Below are 19,699 nucleotides of genomic sequence, written 5' to 3'. Positions count from 1 at the left end.
GAAGGGTATTGGACAGAAAAATAATGACCCAGAGACTCAGTGGGCACACACCTGAGACTTGGGTGACTCCCTGCTCCCTGCCAGACTCCTAGCCTGGAACATATGTTTCACTCCCCAGGTAAGGAAATGTGACCTGTGGTCATATAGGCCCAAAACAGAGGTCTCCGCCATGCTAATGAGGTATCTAGAGGCCCTGAGGGTTTAGTCAGTAAACTTTCCTTCCCAGACATTCCTCCCTGCAAAAGGTATTTAATCTCAGCTCCTGTCTGAAGTGACTGGGAAGTGGGTATAGTATGGCACACATCCACTTTTCGTCATCTCTTTCCACCATGAACAACCAATAATCAGAACCATGAACTGTCTCTTTCATCAAGACCCACCATGGGGAGTCATAGAGAAGATATTCAACTACAGTTCCTCGGCTTAATTCTCTCTTAGACGTCTTTCGGCACTTCCAGCCTGCCTCCTCCAAACTAATAACAATCAATGGTCTTACAAGCTGGAGCTCCTCTTTCCCTGGCCTTGGGCTAGACACTGTCCCTAGACCATGCCCCCCCCCACTCCATTCTCTGTTCTTCTGTGACTCCCAGTGTCGGCTGGATGTCCAAGAGTCAGAGAACCTCCTCTGCTCCGTCCTCATCTCAGGTCCAGGGACTCCCTAGCAAGCTCCAGCTTTCCCACATATCATACTGAAGTCTTGACGCGTCCCTGGAGCTCAGCACCTGACCCTACAGCAGTGTGGGATAAGTACAGGCAAACTCCCCTCGTTCTGCCTCCCAAGAGGTTGTGCCCAACAGTAGGACAGATGCAGACCCATAGAAGGGCACCAAAATTCAAAAAGGAAATAGTACAAAAATCAAATTCTGACTCTCACACAGTGATAGTGGGTAACTTCAAACCCCACTCTCAACAAAAGACAGGCCATCTAACTTGAAAGTAATCAGAGAAATTCTGGAATTATACATTATAAATCAAATGAGCCTGGCAGACATCAGTAGGACATTCCACCCAAACACTAAACAATGCACTTTCTTTTCAGTAGCCCATGGAATTTTTCTAAAATAGAGCACATAGACACAAAGGAAGCTTAACAGCTATAGGAAAACTGATATAATACCCTGTTCTTTATTAGACCACCATGAATTAATGCTGAATATTAACACTACTTGCAAAGACAAAATGTATACAAACTCATGAAAGTTAAACAATGTGAAATTTAAAAAATTAGGTCAAGACAGAATTCAAAAACAATTAGTTTTGAGAATTTAATAAAAATGAAACCCAATGGGACACAATAGCCACAAATTCATAGCACAAGTAAGTGATTTTTAACTTGGCCTTTTTGTAATTATATGCTGCGAAGTTTAGTGCTGATTTCAAATTATTTCTCAATCATATACTTTTCCTTACCCTCTATGCACATATTTCTTTGCTTAACTCTATTTTTTAATTTCTGAAATTATAATAAAACTAAAAAAAGTCCCTCCCTTTCCTCCCTTCGAACCTTCTCTTATCCTTTAAGAAAAATTCTACTATCTATTATTGCTGAGGAGCAGCTTTAAATTTCAGATAATGTTATGTTCAGAATTATAGACAGTGTTGGAAATAAAACCCTACTTTATATTTATATCTGAAATTTACCAATGTACCTGGGAAATACAATGTACATGAGAATAAATTTGACTACTGACTGACAAATGGCACGATTGCTGTGCTAGAACATTACATCTGTACTGATTGATTATTGATATTGACTCTTAATTGTAGTTTCATGCTTACTTACTCCATCCTTCATTTTCCCTTCTAGTCTTCTTTTAATAACTTTTTATTTTTTTTCTACTTAGGTCTAACCATCTACAGTGCAATTTATTGACCTAGTTGAGGAAGCACTACAAAAAAGTTAAATTTGAAAGTGAGATTAGCATGAAAAAATGAAGAAAGCAATCACTTATTCTGTAATCTGAAATGGTAACTGGCCCATTCAAATTCCCATGGCCATGAATTATCTTGAAGATATTCTCCTGAGAGCCCCTTTCACATCTTTGTTTCTCAGACTGTATATGATGGGGTTTAGCATCGGGGTCACTGCTGAGTAGAACACGGAAATCATTTTATCCTTTTCATTCATTATCTTGGAGTTGGGTCTCATGTAGGCAAATATTGCTGAACCATAAAAGAGGACAACAACAATGAGGTGGGAGCCACAGGTAGAGAAGACCTTGAGCCTCCCCTCTCCAGATTGCATTTGGATCACAGTGGAAATGATATTCCAGTAGGAGGTGAGGATAAGGGAGACAGGTGCTAGGAGGATTACCACGCCCATTGCAAAGATGGCCATTTCTGTGCTGTAAGTATCTGCTGAAGCCAGCTTCAAGAGGGCAGGAGGTTCACAGAAAAAGTGGTTAATGACATTGTTTCCTCGATAAGGAAGACGCAATGTGAATGTGGTATCCACCAGGGACACAAATGCACCACTGGCCCAGGACCCTGCAGCCAGCTGGACACATACCCAGTGTGTCATGATGGTGGAGTAATGCAGAGGCTTGCAGACAGCCACATAGCGGTCATAGGACATTACTGCCAGCAGTGCACACTCTGTGCATCCTACCAGAAGCAACACGACTATCTGTGTGGAGCATCCAGCAAAAGAAATGGTCTTTCTCTTCACCAGGAAGTGAACGAGCACCTGGGGCACTGTGGTAGTGGAAAAGCAGAGATCAGCAAAGGACAGGTTTCTAAGGAAAAAGTACATGGGGGTGTGGAGTCTGGGGTCTGCATGGATGAGCACGATGATCAGCAGGTTTCCCAGCACAGTGAGCAGGTAGATGAGGAGGAAGAGGAAGAAGAGCAGGACTTGGGTCTGTGGGTCCTGTGAGAGGCCCAGGAAGATGAATTCTGTCACAGAGGTTCTGTTGTCTTCACCCATGAATGGTTGTCTGTCCCTATAGAAGAGCATCAAGGAAATAAACATGCACATCAGTTGTTTCAGCACATTTACATAATTGGTTATAAATTCAAAATTGGGTCATTCAGTTCCATAAAACTATTTCCTTGTTGTAAAAGACTGGGTTTTCTTTTGAGCTGTGTGGTTCTGATAACAGAAAACGACGTTTTTTTCTTCTCCCTTTGCATCTTTTAGTGGCAAAAGGATTCTGAGTATGTTCCATTACCAAGCCACCTCTGTTCCTCCCAATAACCTGAGAGGGCTGTGGTACTGCTCAGAGCACACCATCCTTATGTGGGTCTGAGAAGCAAACCTGATAACCTTAACTGGTTATGATTTACATTGAGAAATGTTGATGACTTTTATGAAGGCTTTCATCTTCATTATTTGCAAAATAAATCTTTAAAAAATATTTTTGTATGCTTTGTTTTTTGCTTTTGTTTTTTCCCTTTGTTAAAGCAAGGGTTTCTCTGTAGGACAACCTTGGTTGTCCTAGGACTTTGTAGATCAGACTGGCTTTGAACTCAGAGATTCACCTACTTCTACCTCCCAAGTGCTGGGATTAAAGGTGTGAGCTACCACCACCCAGCAAGAATCACTCTTTGGAGTGAGGAATAAATATAAAGTTATGGTAAAGGGATTCATATCTTATCCTGTCCATCACTCAAATTCATTTGTTTCAAATATAAAGAGAATTCTGTAGGTGACCAATAAAATAGCTGGCTCTTTGACTGTTACACTTAGCATCCTTCAAATACCAAAAGTCTGTCTTCTACACAGTTTTGCAGTTCTTTGCACATAGTCGTTCAGCACTATGACACCAGTTTCCACCCATTGCTATCACCTAGTGGCCATTGTTAACAGTTTCATTTCATTCACCTCTAATCCAGTTTAAATATGTAATATACAGTTACTATCACTCCTATATTACTAAATGCAAAATTTACTGCACATAGTCTCACGCTAGGGATTCACAGTACCCCTTACTCTCTGCACACTCAAAGTTTACTTCTTTCTTCAAGAATTTTCTGTAGAGAAGGTTAAGGTCTTATGAGCTCATTCTGTCTATAGCTCGTATTTACTCTGAATGAACTCAGAGGTCTTCTCTATCCTCAGGGTGTTACAGTTACTCTGCCTGCCAGAGTTATCAACAAATGGACAGACAACAATCAAACACATTTCTAGTTTTATTTCCAATATTTAGAAGTGCAATGGGAATTATTAAAAGGGCAGATAGTGAGAAAAGAGACAAATATTACTTGCAGATAATTTGGTGGTGGGTCTTTTAAAAACTCCAAGTCAACTCTAGACTTATATGAGGGAGTAGGGGCTGTGGGAAGAAGCAGCATGGGAGAGAAGTAAAAATAGTGAAAACTCTGTACTCATGTATGAAATTCTCAGAAGAATGAAAATTTAAATAAAAACTCTACCACATAAACCCTTCCTTATTATTGCATTTCTTAATAAGAATTAACATCAATAAGTCAGAAACTAGACATTAATATTTGCCCAAAGTTAAAAAAAGAAAGGCGATCCTTTGTGCATTTATTATGGCTATATTTGAGGGGGACAAGTTTGTATGTGTGAGTGTGTGTGTGCTTCTGCATCTGTATATATTTCTTGTGCTTTTTCTTTGGCTTTTCTTCCTTCAGTTTGTTGGTCTTGTTATATCCTGATTTGTTTGTTTATGTTTTATCTTATTTTTTTATTATCCATTAGATACTTATTATTTCCTACAGAGAAACATAAGGGTGTTAACTCATGTGGGAGGTGATATTAAAGGAATAGAGGAAGGGAAAACCATAATGAGTGTATGTCATATGAAAAGAACCTATTTTCAATAAAAGAAAAATAGGGAAAAAAGATAAAACAAAGGGATAAAATAGCTGTTTTGAGGATCCTTACAAACTATAATTTTGCCCCAGAAAAATAGTGAATTTATAGTAAACCCACAACTGACACCACCATGGTGATAAACAGGGGTAACTCTTGGAGTGGAGGAACCTAGTGGGAACAGGGAACATGACTTGGTAGAGACCAACACTTATTTGTACTTACATATGATAATTGCTTTAATTATCAATTTAGCCTACATACTTTGAGAAAAATGACAATGAAATTTTTAAACAAATAAACAGTTAAAATGAAAATATATAAGAATGAAAAGTAGACAATACAATCAAAATAATGCTAGAGTATGTCAAAGCAGACACTATAAGTTAAAGCAGTCAGCCAGAGGAGGCTGCCTGAGGGGTAAGTAAATGCTAAGCTCAGCATTTCCAACAAGAATAATTAATCTTCCTCATTGAATAAGTCTGAGTTGAGTGATTGATAAGGTATGGACAAATATGATATGATTATATAATTAATAACAATGAAAATATAACTTTTTCAGACTTCCAGCATGTTTGTCCATGCACTGCACACAGAGGAACATACATAAATAAGTATATACATTTAAAAGTAAGGTAGTGCTTTATTGACTCCATGAAGGATAAGATTTCAAAGCCTGACTACAAAGGTTCAAAGTTCAAAAGAAAATGATAATTTTGCCTCGAATGGTTTGAGAATATACTGTCACAAAACACAATGGGAGTAAGGAAATGAAGAAATGATATTACAGATGACAGAGCAAACATTAATAACCCTTTATGGATGTATAAACATAACTAATAAAGAAGTAGGTGATAAATACATTGGGAAAAGGAAGTATACATATGACCTGGCAGTTACAGTAGATTACAATTAGCCAAATTAAACATAGATGCCTCAGTTGATTACCTGTAGATGATATTTTTTAATATATGATATGCTAATGAAGTTTTTCTAATTATTGAAAGTATGTGAATATTTTATGTGCATAGAAAACACATAAAAATTAACACCTTACACTATATTTCTCAAACATTATGCTTTCAAGTAATGACCTTGTATTTCAGTGATTGATGGGATTACAACTAACAATTCTCTTTTCAACTTTGCATAATTTTACTATTTGAATATTTAATCACAAAGCAGATCTTTGTGTTTATAAGAAGACAATAAGTAGTTTTTTCTACTGGATCTTTCAGGATATAGCTGTTGCTCATTTTATCACTGCCCCTCTTCGTTCTGAAACTTTGTAAACACCTGCCATAAAAACTACTGTTGGGTCTCTTGTTTTAGACTATTTTCTCATCTAATCTTAATAATAAATTAATCTCCCTAGATGTTATATAAACAGTGAAAATAAGCTTCAAATTAAAGACACTGAAATACAAGGTCATTACTTGAAAGCATAAATGTTTGAGAAATCTATGGTTTCAGTGTCTAGGTTGGAATTGAATTCCCATGATGAAAGCCTCATTCATGCTTGCGGTCATAACACTCATCACCTCTTCCTGAGATCCTGGTAACACCATACAAAGGGTTAATGGTGGAATAGTACAAAGTGAAATCAAGTCAACTTTCCCTGCGCTCCAAGGGATGCCTGTCTTGTAGCTTGCAGATGCATGTAGTCAAGGACAGCTAGGAATGTAGCCCAATATGAAATCCTAAATGTTACTTAAAAGGTATGAGACTGGATGATATTTTTCTGTAACTTATTCTGTGGTTTCCTATTTAAGAAATTGTAGGTGACAGCATGATATTGCACAGTCTTGACTCTCCTACACTCATTACTACATACACGAACAGCCTTCCTTGAAGACTTTCTGTTCTTTTCTTCTTATAAGATTATTTTTTTATTAATTCTGTTCAAACATTATAAAGAGGATAAACAGAAAACAGTCTTAAGTTACAATAGGCAAATGGTTAAAGCAAATCCATCATACATTGACAGAGAAACGTTCTGCTTTGTTTCATTTTAGTTAGCTATATAAAAACAAACAAACAACAGGAGGGAATCCTATCATAATCTACTTTGTAGTGAATTCTAACCTGTTTACTCAGTGAAACAGACCAGTCACAAAAAGCAAGCACAGTGAGTCTTTCAAATTTGCTATCCAAAATGGTGAGACTCACAAAACCAGTGACTCTAAAAAGGAGGAATACTATGATTTTGTCGAATTTGCAGAATTTCATACTTACAAAGTATAAAAGTTCTAGAGAGCAGTTATGAATACTGATAAAAATTTCTGTAATTAATATGGTGACAAGGGTAAATATTGTGGCTTTTAAAACCAAAACATCAGAAAATTATTTTTTGCCTGAGAGGAGAGGGTAAAAGCTGCACTGGCTCTGTGACCCTCACGTTCCTACATTTTTACTGTGATTTAATTAGCGAATTCATTGTACACATTCAGAACTCTCTGCATCTACTTTTTATGTTGCACACCATCACTCCTGAAACATTCCAGTCTCATTAACTTTCAGACTGTAATTGAGATCATTTTTTTAATCAAACAAAAGGTCTTATCTCTTTCCATAGCCTCTTCATTTTCTATGGTATTTGGTATATTAAAACCTCTCCTGTATTTGGTTGTTGGACATATTACATAAGTGCCATTGTTTTCATGATCGAGCATATCTTCAGGATTATCATTTAACATTTCTTGATATTTCTATGTCATAGTGTCACCATCCTGTTTGGATAGGGAAATCATGATAAAATGCTATTGGTATTGCTACAGACTTTTAATGCTTATCTCAAATTATAAAATACTTGAGGTTTAATTGAAAACACTGAACATGTTGTGTACAGCTTGATATGGATAAGGTTACTTAATATTCATGTAGTAATCATTCCATTTTCCCTTCAGGCAAGAAGACTTAAAAACCTAGATTTCTGGTACACAGTAAATCCTGAGGCCAACATAACAAATATCTCTGAACAACAAACTCATTTTATAAAGAAAGTTCAATTCTTTTGATGACAATCACCTACATCTCTTCTCAACTTCGTTTAATTCTCTAATTGTTCCTCAGTTCGTGAGTGCTGTGACTTAGGGCAACATATACAGCATAAATCTTTACCTCTCCCTCACTCTCTATTCCAGATTAAAATGTTCTCTGATTCTTTAGAAATGTGATTTACAGTCTTTAATGGGATAATTCTGATACCTTTGGCTTTTGTCTTCACAGTCAGTTTTAATATAACTGCTTCCTGAAACTTTCTACTCAATGCATAGGCAGGTTGTCTATCTTCAGAGTATTCATAAAAACTTGCACATAGTTCTCACAGAAAATTTTAAAAACATCTAATATATGTTTTCATGATCTTAAAGTGGTTTGCTGCCTCAACATTCTTTGAACATACACTTATTTATATCATTTTTATTTCAACTTTGTTGTGCACATACTAATGTCTAAATAAATGTTAGCTTAACAAAAGAACAAAGAATCTCATGCGGACACTTTCTCGAAAGCACACCTAATTTTTAAACAAACCTGTGTTTGAAAAGAGCAGGGAGGTGTTTTCCCACATGTTTTCCCAATGTAGGAGCCTTGGGTTTTATCCCGGACTTGCCTGAATCAAAATTCAAACAACAAAAGAGAGTGAGCAAGGAAATACCAAAGTGGATGAACTGAGCCAGCAAGGGCCAGAGGAGAATGCCAAGAGCCAAGAAAAGCAAAGGCTAAAGCCCCTGCCTATGTCAAAAGAATGGAGACTTCTCTGAAGGAGTACTTTCCCTGCAGCATCTTCCCTAACCTCACCTGGAGTACTGACAGTTGTGAGCACAGCACAATAAGACCAGTGATAGAAGGAGAGTGACAAGTGGAGTTTTGGTGTCTACAGACTGTGTTGCCTTACCCTAACAAGTAAAGTCCATTGCTCTTTCCCAGCTATGGTGTGGCTGTATGTGAAGAGACTCAGCTAAGAGCCACCAGCCTAGAGGACTTTTATCCAGGAAGTGTTTAAGCCTGAGTTTCTAAGAGCTGTTATTGCCAGACAGTTCCCTGGAGCACCCAAGCTGTTCACTTTTTAAAAAATCATTCTACAAGAAGATATTCCAGGGGGACTAAAATAATCATCTGTAACTAGGATACTTGAACCTCATCTGATGTCAAAGCAAGTCATCCTGTAATCATATAGGGGCTCCATGTCCTTGAATTCTTCAATTAGAACATTATTCAGTATTGATGGTAACATAAAATGCAGCTGAGAGAATTGTATTAATGTCTCAATATCTGTAGGGACTTTCATTCAACTTGCCATTAGATATCCTGGAATATTCATTTCTTATGTAACTAATATTTACTCACAAACTATGTATATACTCCCTTCTATGTTAAGTTCTATAGTTAATAGTTATAGTACCTAAAATAAATACATATTCCAGATATGTATATTTAATAATCAATTTTTATTTACAGTTGGTGAATCTGTGGATGCAGAATATGTAGGTAGGAGGGGCAGATTTTGGATTGGACTGCCCAGATTAAGAGCTTCAGAGAGTTATAACCATCCATTTCATGTATTTGTACCTAAAATGCCCCAATCTCCCTATAATCACATGGAGAAATCATGCTACAGGAACATGGCAGAGAACAAATACCCTGACTTGAATGGAGGCTTCAGTAGAGTCCCTGGAACAGCTCAGAATGAGAACTAGGTCAGGACACAAGCTTCTGTAGTGAACTCCACAGTATAGACAATATTTTTTGTCCACACAATTCAAAACTAGTAGCAAACCTTGGCCTTATGTCAAAAAGTAGCTGTAAGGTTGCCCTCTAGATGACAAGATAGATGACATTTCTGACCAGATTAAGATACACAAGAGAATAGACAAATTGATTAGTTCTAAATAAAATGTTAATATAATAAGCAACTATAAACTCCAAGACAAGAAGTCAGGTTCCATTGAAGACAAAGAGCAAATAAATAAACAAAAAATCCAAGGGAAAGCAAAAAGTAAGTTAAAGATGAGGAAAATAGAAATACCCACAAGCATTTTTCACACATACACTGGTGTGTGTCATGTAAAGACAGCATCCAAAAAAGTCTGTGAGTAATCACTCTTGGTTGGGATATTCAAAATATTATCTAAATTTTTTATTCTAACTTTTAATTCTCTGGCAAAAGTATCATCTGCTTTGCTGACCATTATGTAAGTCAAAGATGTCCTGGACTTTTTAAGGTTGTTGTGAAGTATAGCAGAAGTTCTGTTACCTGTATTTCAAAACAGTGTAAGTCACTAAAGAAAAAGTCCTCAAATAAAACTGGCAGAAATATCCAAACCAAAAGATGAAACATAAAAAGGCACTGTGACTTCTTCACAAAGTCTTTTTAACTCTCAACTAATAAATTCATATGTGCCAAGATTTGCAAAATGCTAGATGAAGGTCACAAAGATTTAGTACTAAAAGTGATCTATGCATTTTATGAAAATGGGTATAAACTAGAACATGAACAAAGTCATTAAATTGGCCCATGGTTGAGGAGGAAAGCCAGCAAGAAAGATAAAGACTCATCAAACTGATGTTAAATCATCAACAAGAATGGAGAGCCAGCAGTAAGTCAGAAATGTCAACAGGGAAAGTGTGTGGATGGGAGAAGCGCTCTCATAGAAGCAGGGAGATATGGAATGGGATGGGAGGTTGAAGAGGGGAAACCAGGGAAGGGGATAACATTTGAAATGTAAATAAATAAAATATCCAATAAAAATTAATTAATTTATAAAAAGAATTTGGAAACAGAAATGCTGTAAATAAAATGGCCCCAGTGGATCAATTAGAAAACAAAGTGAAAGTAAGACCAATTGATTTGCCACAGCGAGAGAGAGAATACCTTACCCATTAAGTTGTGCCTGAAAGGATACCAATACTACCATGCTTGGTTTGGTTGACCTATATGTTTGTTAAGTGCTATGAGTGTAAATCTAAAATGCATTAACAATAGCCAAGAACAGAAACTAGATTAGGTGATTCCAACAGATGAACAGGTAAAAAAAAGTTGCATACTGACAGTTTGACAAATTATTTTAGTGTCTTTTTGTAAGATTCATTTTTAATTTATGTATGTGAGTACACTGTTGCTTTCTTCAGACACACCAGAAGAGGGCTTCAGATTCCATTACAGATGGTTGTGAGCCACCATGTAGTTGCTGGGATTTGAACTCAGGACCTTTGGAAGCACAGTCAGTGCTCTTAACCGCTGAGCATCTCTCCAGTCCCCTTATTTTCAGTGTTGTATAGAGAGTGATAAGAGGAAACAAATGGGGATTTAATAGAAGCAATCAAGGGAGAGCAAGCCGCAGCTCAGAGATTTGGGTCAGAGTAAGAAGTGCAGTAGTGGAGAAGCAGAGAGGGTGGTAAGGTGGTTAAACATTTAGACTGTGTAAGGTAAAAGTGAAGAGATCCTAGACTCAGCCTATCCATTCTCATGCCTGATGCAGGAGGCTGAAAAGCAAGCTGGGTAGGCAATTAGCAGTTGTCTTTTTTATCTCTGCATTTCAGCGTGTGTTGTATGATGACCTGGCTCCCCTCTGATATGTTTCAGCAGTGGTAGTGAGGCCTCCATTCAAATGCTCAGTACATCTGGTTGTTTGTCTCTAGTATGATTTTTCTATCTGAATAAAAGGTCAGTGGAGTCTTGATACAAATGCAAAAAGAGCTTGAAATCCCATACAGGCTGACATCCCATTTGTCTAGAAGCCCAAAAACCTGCAGCCTTCTCTTCTTGTCCCCATGTTCTGTAGCCATAGTTTTGCCATCAGATTGAACTTAGTTTTGAACACTTGTCATGAACATGTTAGCTATTATAAATAATCACTGAAAAATTTTAAATTAGAAGGGAATGTGTGCATGGATTATATGTAAATGCTAGTTAATTACATAAGGTACTTGAACATTCATGGAATTTGGTATCTGTGGAAATCCCTGAATTGCTCCATAGATTAATACTCAGAGATGAAAACACTTCCATCAGCTACATTTACACTATCAATGTTTTTTATAGGTAGTTTTGGCTATGTTTAATTTACCAGTCTGTTTGTTTAATAGTCATAGTTATATGGATATGTTTCATACATAGAACATAAATAGATCAATATTTCCAGTATTTAAATAGCATAGAAGTTTAAAATTAATATAAAATTTCCAAAAATCTATGTTTTTCTATGTCAAGGGTATATTTCTCCATTTTGAGAAAGAGTGTTAACTTTCTGATTTAAAACTTGATCCTTGTCATTGGCAAATTGATATCTTAAAATATTTGGGAATCTAAATATTCATTTTTTGAGGCTTTTCACTTCTTTTCTTTTCTTTTTATTCGATATATTCTTTATTTACATTTCAAGTGGTTTTCCTTTTCCTGGATCCCCCTCCCTGAAAGTCCCATAAGCCCTCTTCCCTCCCACTGTTCCCCAACCACCCTTCCCACTTCCCTGTCTTGGTATTCCCCGACACTGGTGCACTGAGCCTTTCCAGGACCAGGGGCCACTCATTCCTTCTTCTTTGGCATCATTTGATATGTGCATTGTGTCTTGGGTATTCCATGGTGCTGGTTCAACTTGAGGTCAGCATGCAGAAGAATGCAAATTGATCCATTCTTATCTCCTTGTACTAACCTCAAGTCCAAGTGGATCAAGAACCTCCAGATAAAACCAGACACACTGAAACTAACAGAAAAGAAACTGGGGAAGACCCTTGAGGACATGGGCACAGGGGGAAATTTCCTCAACAGAACACCAATAGCTTATGCTCTAAGATCAAGAATTGACAAATGGGACCTCATAAAACTACAAAGTTTCTGCAAGGCAAAGGACATGGTCAAAAGGACAAAATGGCAACCAACAATTTGGGAAAAGATCTTTACCAACACTACATCCAACAGAGGGCTTATATCCAAGATATACAAAGAACTCAAGAAGGTAGACTCCAAAGAGCCAAATATCCCCCTTAAAATGGGGTACAGGGCTAAACAAAGAATTTTCACCTGAGGAGTATCAAATGGTTGTGAAGCACCTAAAGAAATGTTCAACATCCTTAGTTATCAGGGAAATGCAAATCAAAACAACCCTGAGATTTTACCTCACACCAGTCAGAATGGCTAAGATCAAAAACTCAGGAAAAAACAGGTGCTGGAAAGGATATGGAGAAAGAGGAACACTCCTCCACTGCTGGTGGGGTTGCAAGCTGGTACAACCACTCTGGGAGTCAGTCTAGTGGTTCCTCAGAAAACTGGGAATGATACTTCTGGAGGACCCCTCTATACCACTCCTGGGCATATACCCAGAGGATTCCCCAGCATGTAATAAGGATACATGCTCACTATGTTCATAGCAGCCCTATTTATAATAGCCAGAAGCTGGAAAGAACCCACATGTCCCTCAACAGAGGAATGGATACAGAAAATGTGGTCTATATATACAACGGAGTACTATTCAGCCATTAGAAACAATGAATTCATGAAATTCTTAGACAAATGGATGGAACTGGAGAACATCGTCCTCAGTGAGGTAACCCAGTCTCAAAAGAACACTCATGGTATGCACTCACTGATAAACTATCAATGTTGAAAACGTTTCCTATGTTATCGGTTCAGACTTGGAGACTTCACATCTCCACAAAGTGATTTAAGATGTGTTGGTGTGATACCTGAAAACAAATGAGACTGAGGTATACCTCTTAGAGAGTACACATTTTTTAAAATCTTTTTAAAAATAAATTTATTTATTTATTTATTTAGAATATAAATGTTCTATTCACACATACACTGGCATGCCAGAAGAGGGCATCAGATTCCATTATAGATGGTCATAAGGAATGATTGCTCTTAGCCTCTGAGCCATCTCTGCAGCCCCAAGAGATTATAATTTTTAATGCCCATGTGTTCTCTTATTGTAGATTTTTCAAGTAAACCACTCTAATTACTCCAGAGAGTACTCTTATTTAGAACAGCTCTATGACCTCAGATTTGAAGACTTCCTGTCTTCAAGAACTCTCCCAGCCCCAGGGCAGTAGTTTTTCAGTAGATCTGAGACTGGATCCCATTGTACATCAACACCCCTTGTATGAGGACCAAGTAGGACTCTTAACCCATGTGATACCCCAGCCTCAGCATGTTTAGGAGATGCCCACAGAGTTTGTTTATTAGAAACGAACTCCCAGGCTACAGAAACCACATTTTCCTTTATTTTTTACTCCATCACTAGGTTCACTGCTCTGTGTTTACACCTTTTGCTCCTTCCAGTGCCCCAGGTGAGAATGGGAAAGATTCTAAAGGGTGAGTTCTTCTTCAGTCAGTCTGAACTGTGATTCTCTTCACACAGTAAGAGGCCTTCATTTGCACTTCTGTTTCCATGGGTCTCTGGAGAGAAGAGGTGATCTCCATGAACCCTGTTCTGGGGCCTCTCTGGGTATGGTTAAGTCTTGATTAAAGATACCAGGGTGACTTCAAGGACTATGAATAGCCACTGTCTGTTCATGGTTCTGCAATCTAAGCTCTATGTTATCCTCTGCTTCCTTGACTCAGTGTGCCTCTCTCTCACTATTTGAATTTGGTCATGGAAAGAAGATAGGGATGTGTTCTTGAAGCTCTGGTCCTAGAGACACAGGCAGGAGATCCAGCTTCCCTGATGCTCAGAGAAGCTGTATGTCTGCTGATGTGGGTGAACAGGATGCAGCCCTGTCCTGGTCCTTGGACAAACTGAACTCCTATTCTTCTCTGCGGTGTGGCTGACCATCTATTAGTTCTGCATAACTGGCAAGACTTTTCCATCCTGGGAATCAGATTGTTCCTCTTCTTGAACACAGTTCTCTTGGAATCAGTGAGTTGATGTGATCCTGCTAGCATGAGCTTCTTTATGCTCTCATTCAAATAATTGCTGTTAAACTGTGAGCATGTGCCAGGGAATCTTAAAATTTGAATTGTATTATGAAACTTTATATGTCTCAGAATCCTAAAATAGTAATGCAACCTAGAATCATGTAACAAAAACCAAATATACTCTTAAAATTATGTTAAAAATGTTTGTATTGTCTTTTTAAACAATACAAACCTAATGGTCAAATCTTATCTATCACTTAAGCAGAAAAATTTAGACAGCACTTACACAGAATCTAACTGTATAAGAAAAAGAGAAAGGAACCAGAATGTTCCTGGAAGGCCTAAAGAATTAGAAAATTGGAGAGAGTTTTTTTTTTTTTTTTTTTTTTTTTTTTTTTTAACAGAGGCTCTTATAAAATGTAAAGGAAATGTAGTGTTCTTCACTGTGGATATTGTCTGAAGACAATAACTGAAGAATAATTAACAACCTTACTTTAAAATGCTTAGGGTTTTTTAATATGCCTGTGTCTGTGTTCAGTGAGTGGACACAGACACTAAATGTCTTAGAATACTTACTCTGTATAAATTTATGTTGAAACATTTCTTTGCTGCCTTACCAATCATCCTACTGTGAATTAGTTAATAATGTGAGTTTTCTGGCTTATCAAAATGTTATTTTTAGGACTGACTTAACTCTTAAGCAACCTCTTGTGACTTCCACTAGCTAACCAAATCCATGGTATCTCTGCATTTGCAGAACTCTGTCACTATTTCATTCTTAGTTTATATTGTCTATATTTTAATTTACTCATAGCAGAAACCCCCCCCCCAGAGAGAGAAAGAGTTAAATTGTCAGACGCCATCACTTTTTGGTCCCAAAATAAAAAAAAAAATGTTAAATTGCCAGAAGTTATAAGCTTCTGGTCCCCAGAATAGCAACAGAGAGTTAAATTGGCACAAGTCATTAGTTTTTGGTACCTTTCTCAGTTACCTCGATGTCAGGGCTGGCCTTCAGCACATTCATGTTTTATTTCATAGATTAACTAATTTTGAATTTTTATTTAATCTTTTTTAGATAGAGATTATAGGCTAAATTGGAAAATAAAGTAATACACATAGGCATAAACAAAAAGAGTACCATTTTCCCTGATTCCCTAGAATCATACTTCCCAAGGCTCACCACTGTTAACCAACTGTTCTCTGTGGATTGACCAGCACTAAATACACACTATTTTGTTGTAGCATGATAATAATTTTCTAAGTGTCCATAATATGGTTATTTAATCTTTTAGTTTTAACTTGGAAGAAAGCTTCTGATTTCAGACCTTTATGGAAATATTAATTTTTTAAACAGTATGTTTTCTCCCATTCAAACTACTACATTAAATGATCACCTGATCCAAATTTACAACTACTTGACTCTTACTATGTGGCTCTTACAGTTTTGTTTTGTGGTCTTTCCAATTTTTTGTAGGCTATAAACTACCCATATTAAAGCAGAGTTTGGGAAACAGAACACTGGTTAAATCAGACTTCCTTTGCCAGTTATTACTTGCACATTGAAGTTTTCAGTTTTGCCTTATTGCTTTTAACCATGACTTAGAATTTTTCTCTTAATATACTTCTACTCTCAAGGGATCAGCAGACACAAAGGGATGCAAAGAGGGAAGCAACTGATGAAAATAATCCTCATCCCAAACCAAATACAGTGAGTCAGCCCCCAGACCCACTCACAGCACTCTCCCAACTGTTTTCCTCACATTGCAATAGCAACTAACAATGGTATCTAGACCATAATCCTGTTGTTGTTGTTGTTGTTTTGGCACAGAGTCTCACTATGAAGTATTGGCTTGGAAAGAATTATTTAGACCAGGTTGGCCTTGAATTCACAGAAATCCATAAGCCTCTGTTTCTAAAGTGTTGGGATTGTAAACATATGTGCCCATGCTTAAGTATAATCTCATTATCATAAAGAGACATTATATAATATGATGAGCAACTCATTATTGTCCTAAATTCTCACATTTTATGAATCTTTGTAGCAACAAAATTTAGGTTATTTTGGTTCCAACTTTACAACTGAGCGAGACTAGGTGAAGCAAACTAGTTAATTTGCTATTGACTACATATCAACTAGATATACTAGGATTAAAACTATTATTTATTTGTTTGTTTATTATTTGTGTGTGTGTGTGTGTGTGTGTGTGTGTGTGTGTGTGTGTGTGTTTGCTACATGTATGAGAATGTTCATGGAAGCCAGAAAGGGTTCCAGATCCTGGATCTGGTGTTACAGGTAGTTGTGAAATGATAGTGTGAGTGCTGGGAATTAAACTCATGTCCATTGGATGGAGGAAGACTAGACAAGCATGAATTTAAACACAGCAGTAGAGATGTAGAGACCTAATGCTAGTTAAAGGGTTATGCTGCTTTCTAGCATCTAATAGATGTATAAATTCATTGCATACACATTATAATAGAAATTCCTGTAAAATAAATGCATACTATAATGCACACATATACAGACACATCCAGTCATGTATCATGCAAAAATTTAAGTGGCATGGCATATAGAACAGTGAAAACACTTGCTTTTCACTTAACATTTCATATAGTTATCTTTCTATAGTAGTTGTAAATTGCATCATTTAAATTTTTACGCAAAAGTCAAAACATTATATCCGAGGTTTTATTGTTTTAGTAGACTTTTTGATGCATACTTTGTGTGTAACTTTACCTATTTTTGCAAACAGGGGGTTAAACATTTTATATTTTCTATGGGGTTTTATATATTTGTTACTGTTTTTTTACAGTAATTAAGAATAATATACCAATTAAGAATAATGCAAACTTCTGAGTATATTTAAATATAAAAATATTTTAAATCTAAAAATATAAAGATATATATTTTTATCACATATACACATTATATATATATGTATGTATGTATATATATATATATATATATATATATATATATATTCAATTTTTGAGTCAAGGTTTCTTTGTGTAGCTTTGGCTGTCCTAGAATTCACTTTGTAGACTTACTGGGCTGGCCTCAAACTTAGAGATCTACCTGCTTCTGCCTTAAGTGCTAGGATTAAAGGCTATGCCACTACTACATGGCAGAATGATTTTTATTGTATATATTTAAGATATATGGCAGAGAGACAGAGACAGACAGACACATATACACAGAGAGAAAGAGACAGAGACAAAGACACAGAGAGAGAAAGAGAGACAGAGAGAAGAGAGACAGAGACAGAGACAGAGACAGAGAGACTGGCCAAATGGCACAAAAAGGCAATTCCTGTATTCAGGAGGCTGAGGCAAGAGGATCACATGTTGAACTACAGCCTTGACTACATAGAGAGATACAAACAGGCCTAGACCACAGATTTGGAAGACTCTATTAGATAATAGTGTGGTTACTATTGGCTATACAACTTAAGAGACTGAATGTCTCTCCTTGAGAGTCCATTGGCTGTCAACAGATCAGCAAAGAATAGTAAGGCTGTTTAACACCAATACCCTCCCCGCCAATACACAATAAACCTAGTTTTATACAGGTCTTGTTCAGAAAACTGAAGCTGTTGAGATCATGGTGGCAAAAGCTGTTTCAAGAATTTCATAGTCATTTTTCCATTTCAAACTCTTTCTTCTTCTTCGTCTTCTTCTTCTTCTTCTTCTTCTTCTTCTTCTTCTTCTTCTTCTTCTTCTTCTTCTTCTTCTTCTTCCTCTTTTATTCTTCTTCTTCTTCATCATCACCTTCTCCTCCTTCTCTTCCTTCTCCTCTTCCTCCTCTGACTCCTCCTTCTCCCTCTCCTCATCTTCCTCTCCCTCCTTCCCCATTTCTACTCCTTCCTTTGCTCCTTTTTCTCACCCCATCACATGATGTGCCCTAATGCTTACAGGAAGGAGTGTATATGTTATGCTTAAGATGGAACACTCTATTGTCACTGATTCTCAGAACTCTGATTAGCAGGAGTGTGCATTCATGACAGTTCACAGCAATGAAAAGCCTCTCTGATTAAGACTGTAAGTAGCCTTTGTCTATGAGTATAAACATAAATATTTAGAGGGCATCTAGGCACCATGAAAATTTAAGTAAAACATAGTTGGAATTTACCTTGTATAGACAATGACTTCTTTATGTATAGATTTTTTAAAAGAGTGTTTATAGAAGTATGTATTTTTCTCCTGTGAATTGGCCATCAGTGAATGATCTCCATAAGAATAATATTACTAACACATCTGTAGGCACATCTGACCTGGCAAGCTAACATTGTGGTTCAAAGGCTTCACAGATGGATAAGACTAATGATGATTTTCCTCCCTGGTAGCCCCTTCATATCTTCTATAGTATAAAAATAAAAATATTTTATATGAATTTTAAATGACTAAAAGTAAATATAATGAAACTATTAACAATGATGGATAATATATGATACCAACAGTTGTTAATTAAGGACATTAGTATGTAAGGACCATATGGAAAGAAAAGACAGACTGCTGAAGATTTGCATTATACTACTGAGTGTCAAAGTCAAAGAGGAAACATTTTAATTAATATATTCTTTATCTTGAAAAACTGTGGGCAATGATCTGGACTTCAGAATACTACTCCAGTCTACCTTACTTTTCAATCTTGGCAAAATGGTTCTTCACAATGATCCTATAGATATAATTAATGAACAGGATTATGTTAAAAAGGCCATAGGATAGAACATAACTAGTTAACATCATACAAACTTGCTTGCTTCTCACAGCCTTCTCAGAACAGAGTTGCTGAATCAAATGAGGTATGATCATGTAGTATATTAAGACTGATTCTTTCTGACTGGTACTGCTAAAATTATTAATGTAATAAAATAAGCTTTGATTTTAAATTATTATAACTACTGGGCAAAACAAAACTTCAGTATTTTGTAATATAGAAACTATGAACAGAAAGGGGTTGATGGCCTGTTTTATGATTGACAAAAATATAAGGTGATCTTACTGTTCTGCAATAACTGATTTATGTGTTTATTTTCTTAATGCCCTTCTATAGGGACAGACAACCATTC

The 19,699-nt window shown here is 36.6% G+C and overlaps 1 protein-coding gene across 1 annotated transcript; it reads right to left on the bottom strand.

The window, feature by feature from the left end:
• Positions 1-2,002: 2,002 nt before the first annotated feature.
• LOC127680211 (olfactory receptor 2D3-like) lies at positions 2,003-2,926 on the bottom strand. Its single transcript, XM_052175773.1, has one exon. It carries the CDS (start codon positions 2,924-2,926, stop codon positions 2,003-2,005), a length of 924 nt encoding a protein of 307 aa, XP_052031733.1.
• Between the last annotated feature and the right edge of the window lie 16,773 nt (positions 2,927-19,699).

Source organism: Apodemus sylvaticus, chromosome 1 (assembly GCF_947179515.1).
Source record: "Apodemus sylvaticus chromosome 1, mApoSyl1.1, whole genome shotgun sequence".
NCBI classification, from domain to species: Eukaryota; Metazoa; Chordata; class Mammalia; order Rodentia; family Muridae; genus Apodemus; species Apodemus sylvaticus.
This window is presented reverse-complemented; position numbering and strand designations above follow the sequence as displayed.

Coding starts and splice junctions, on each gene's coding strand:
- LOC127680211 (XM_052175773.1), bottom strand. CDS start 2,926: ATGGGTGAAGACAACAGAACCTCTGTGACAGAATTCATCTTCCTGGGC.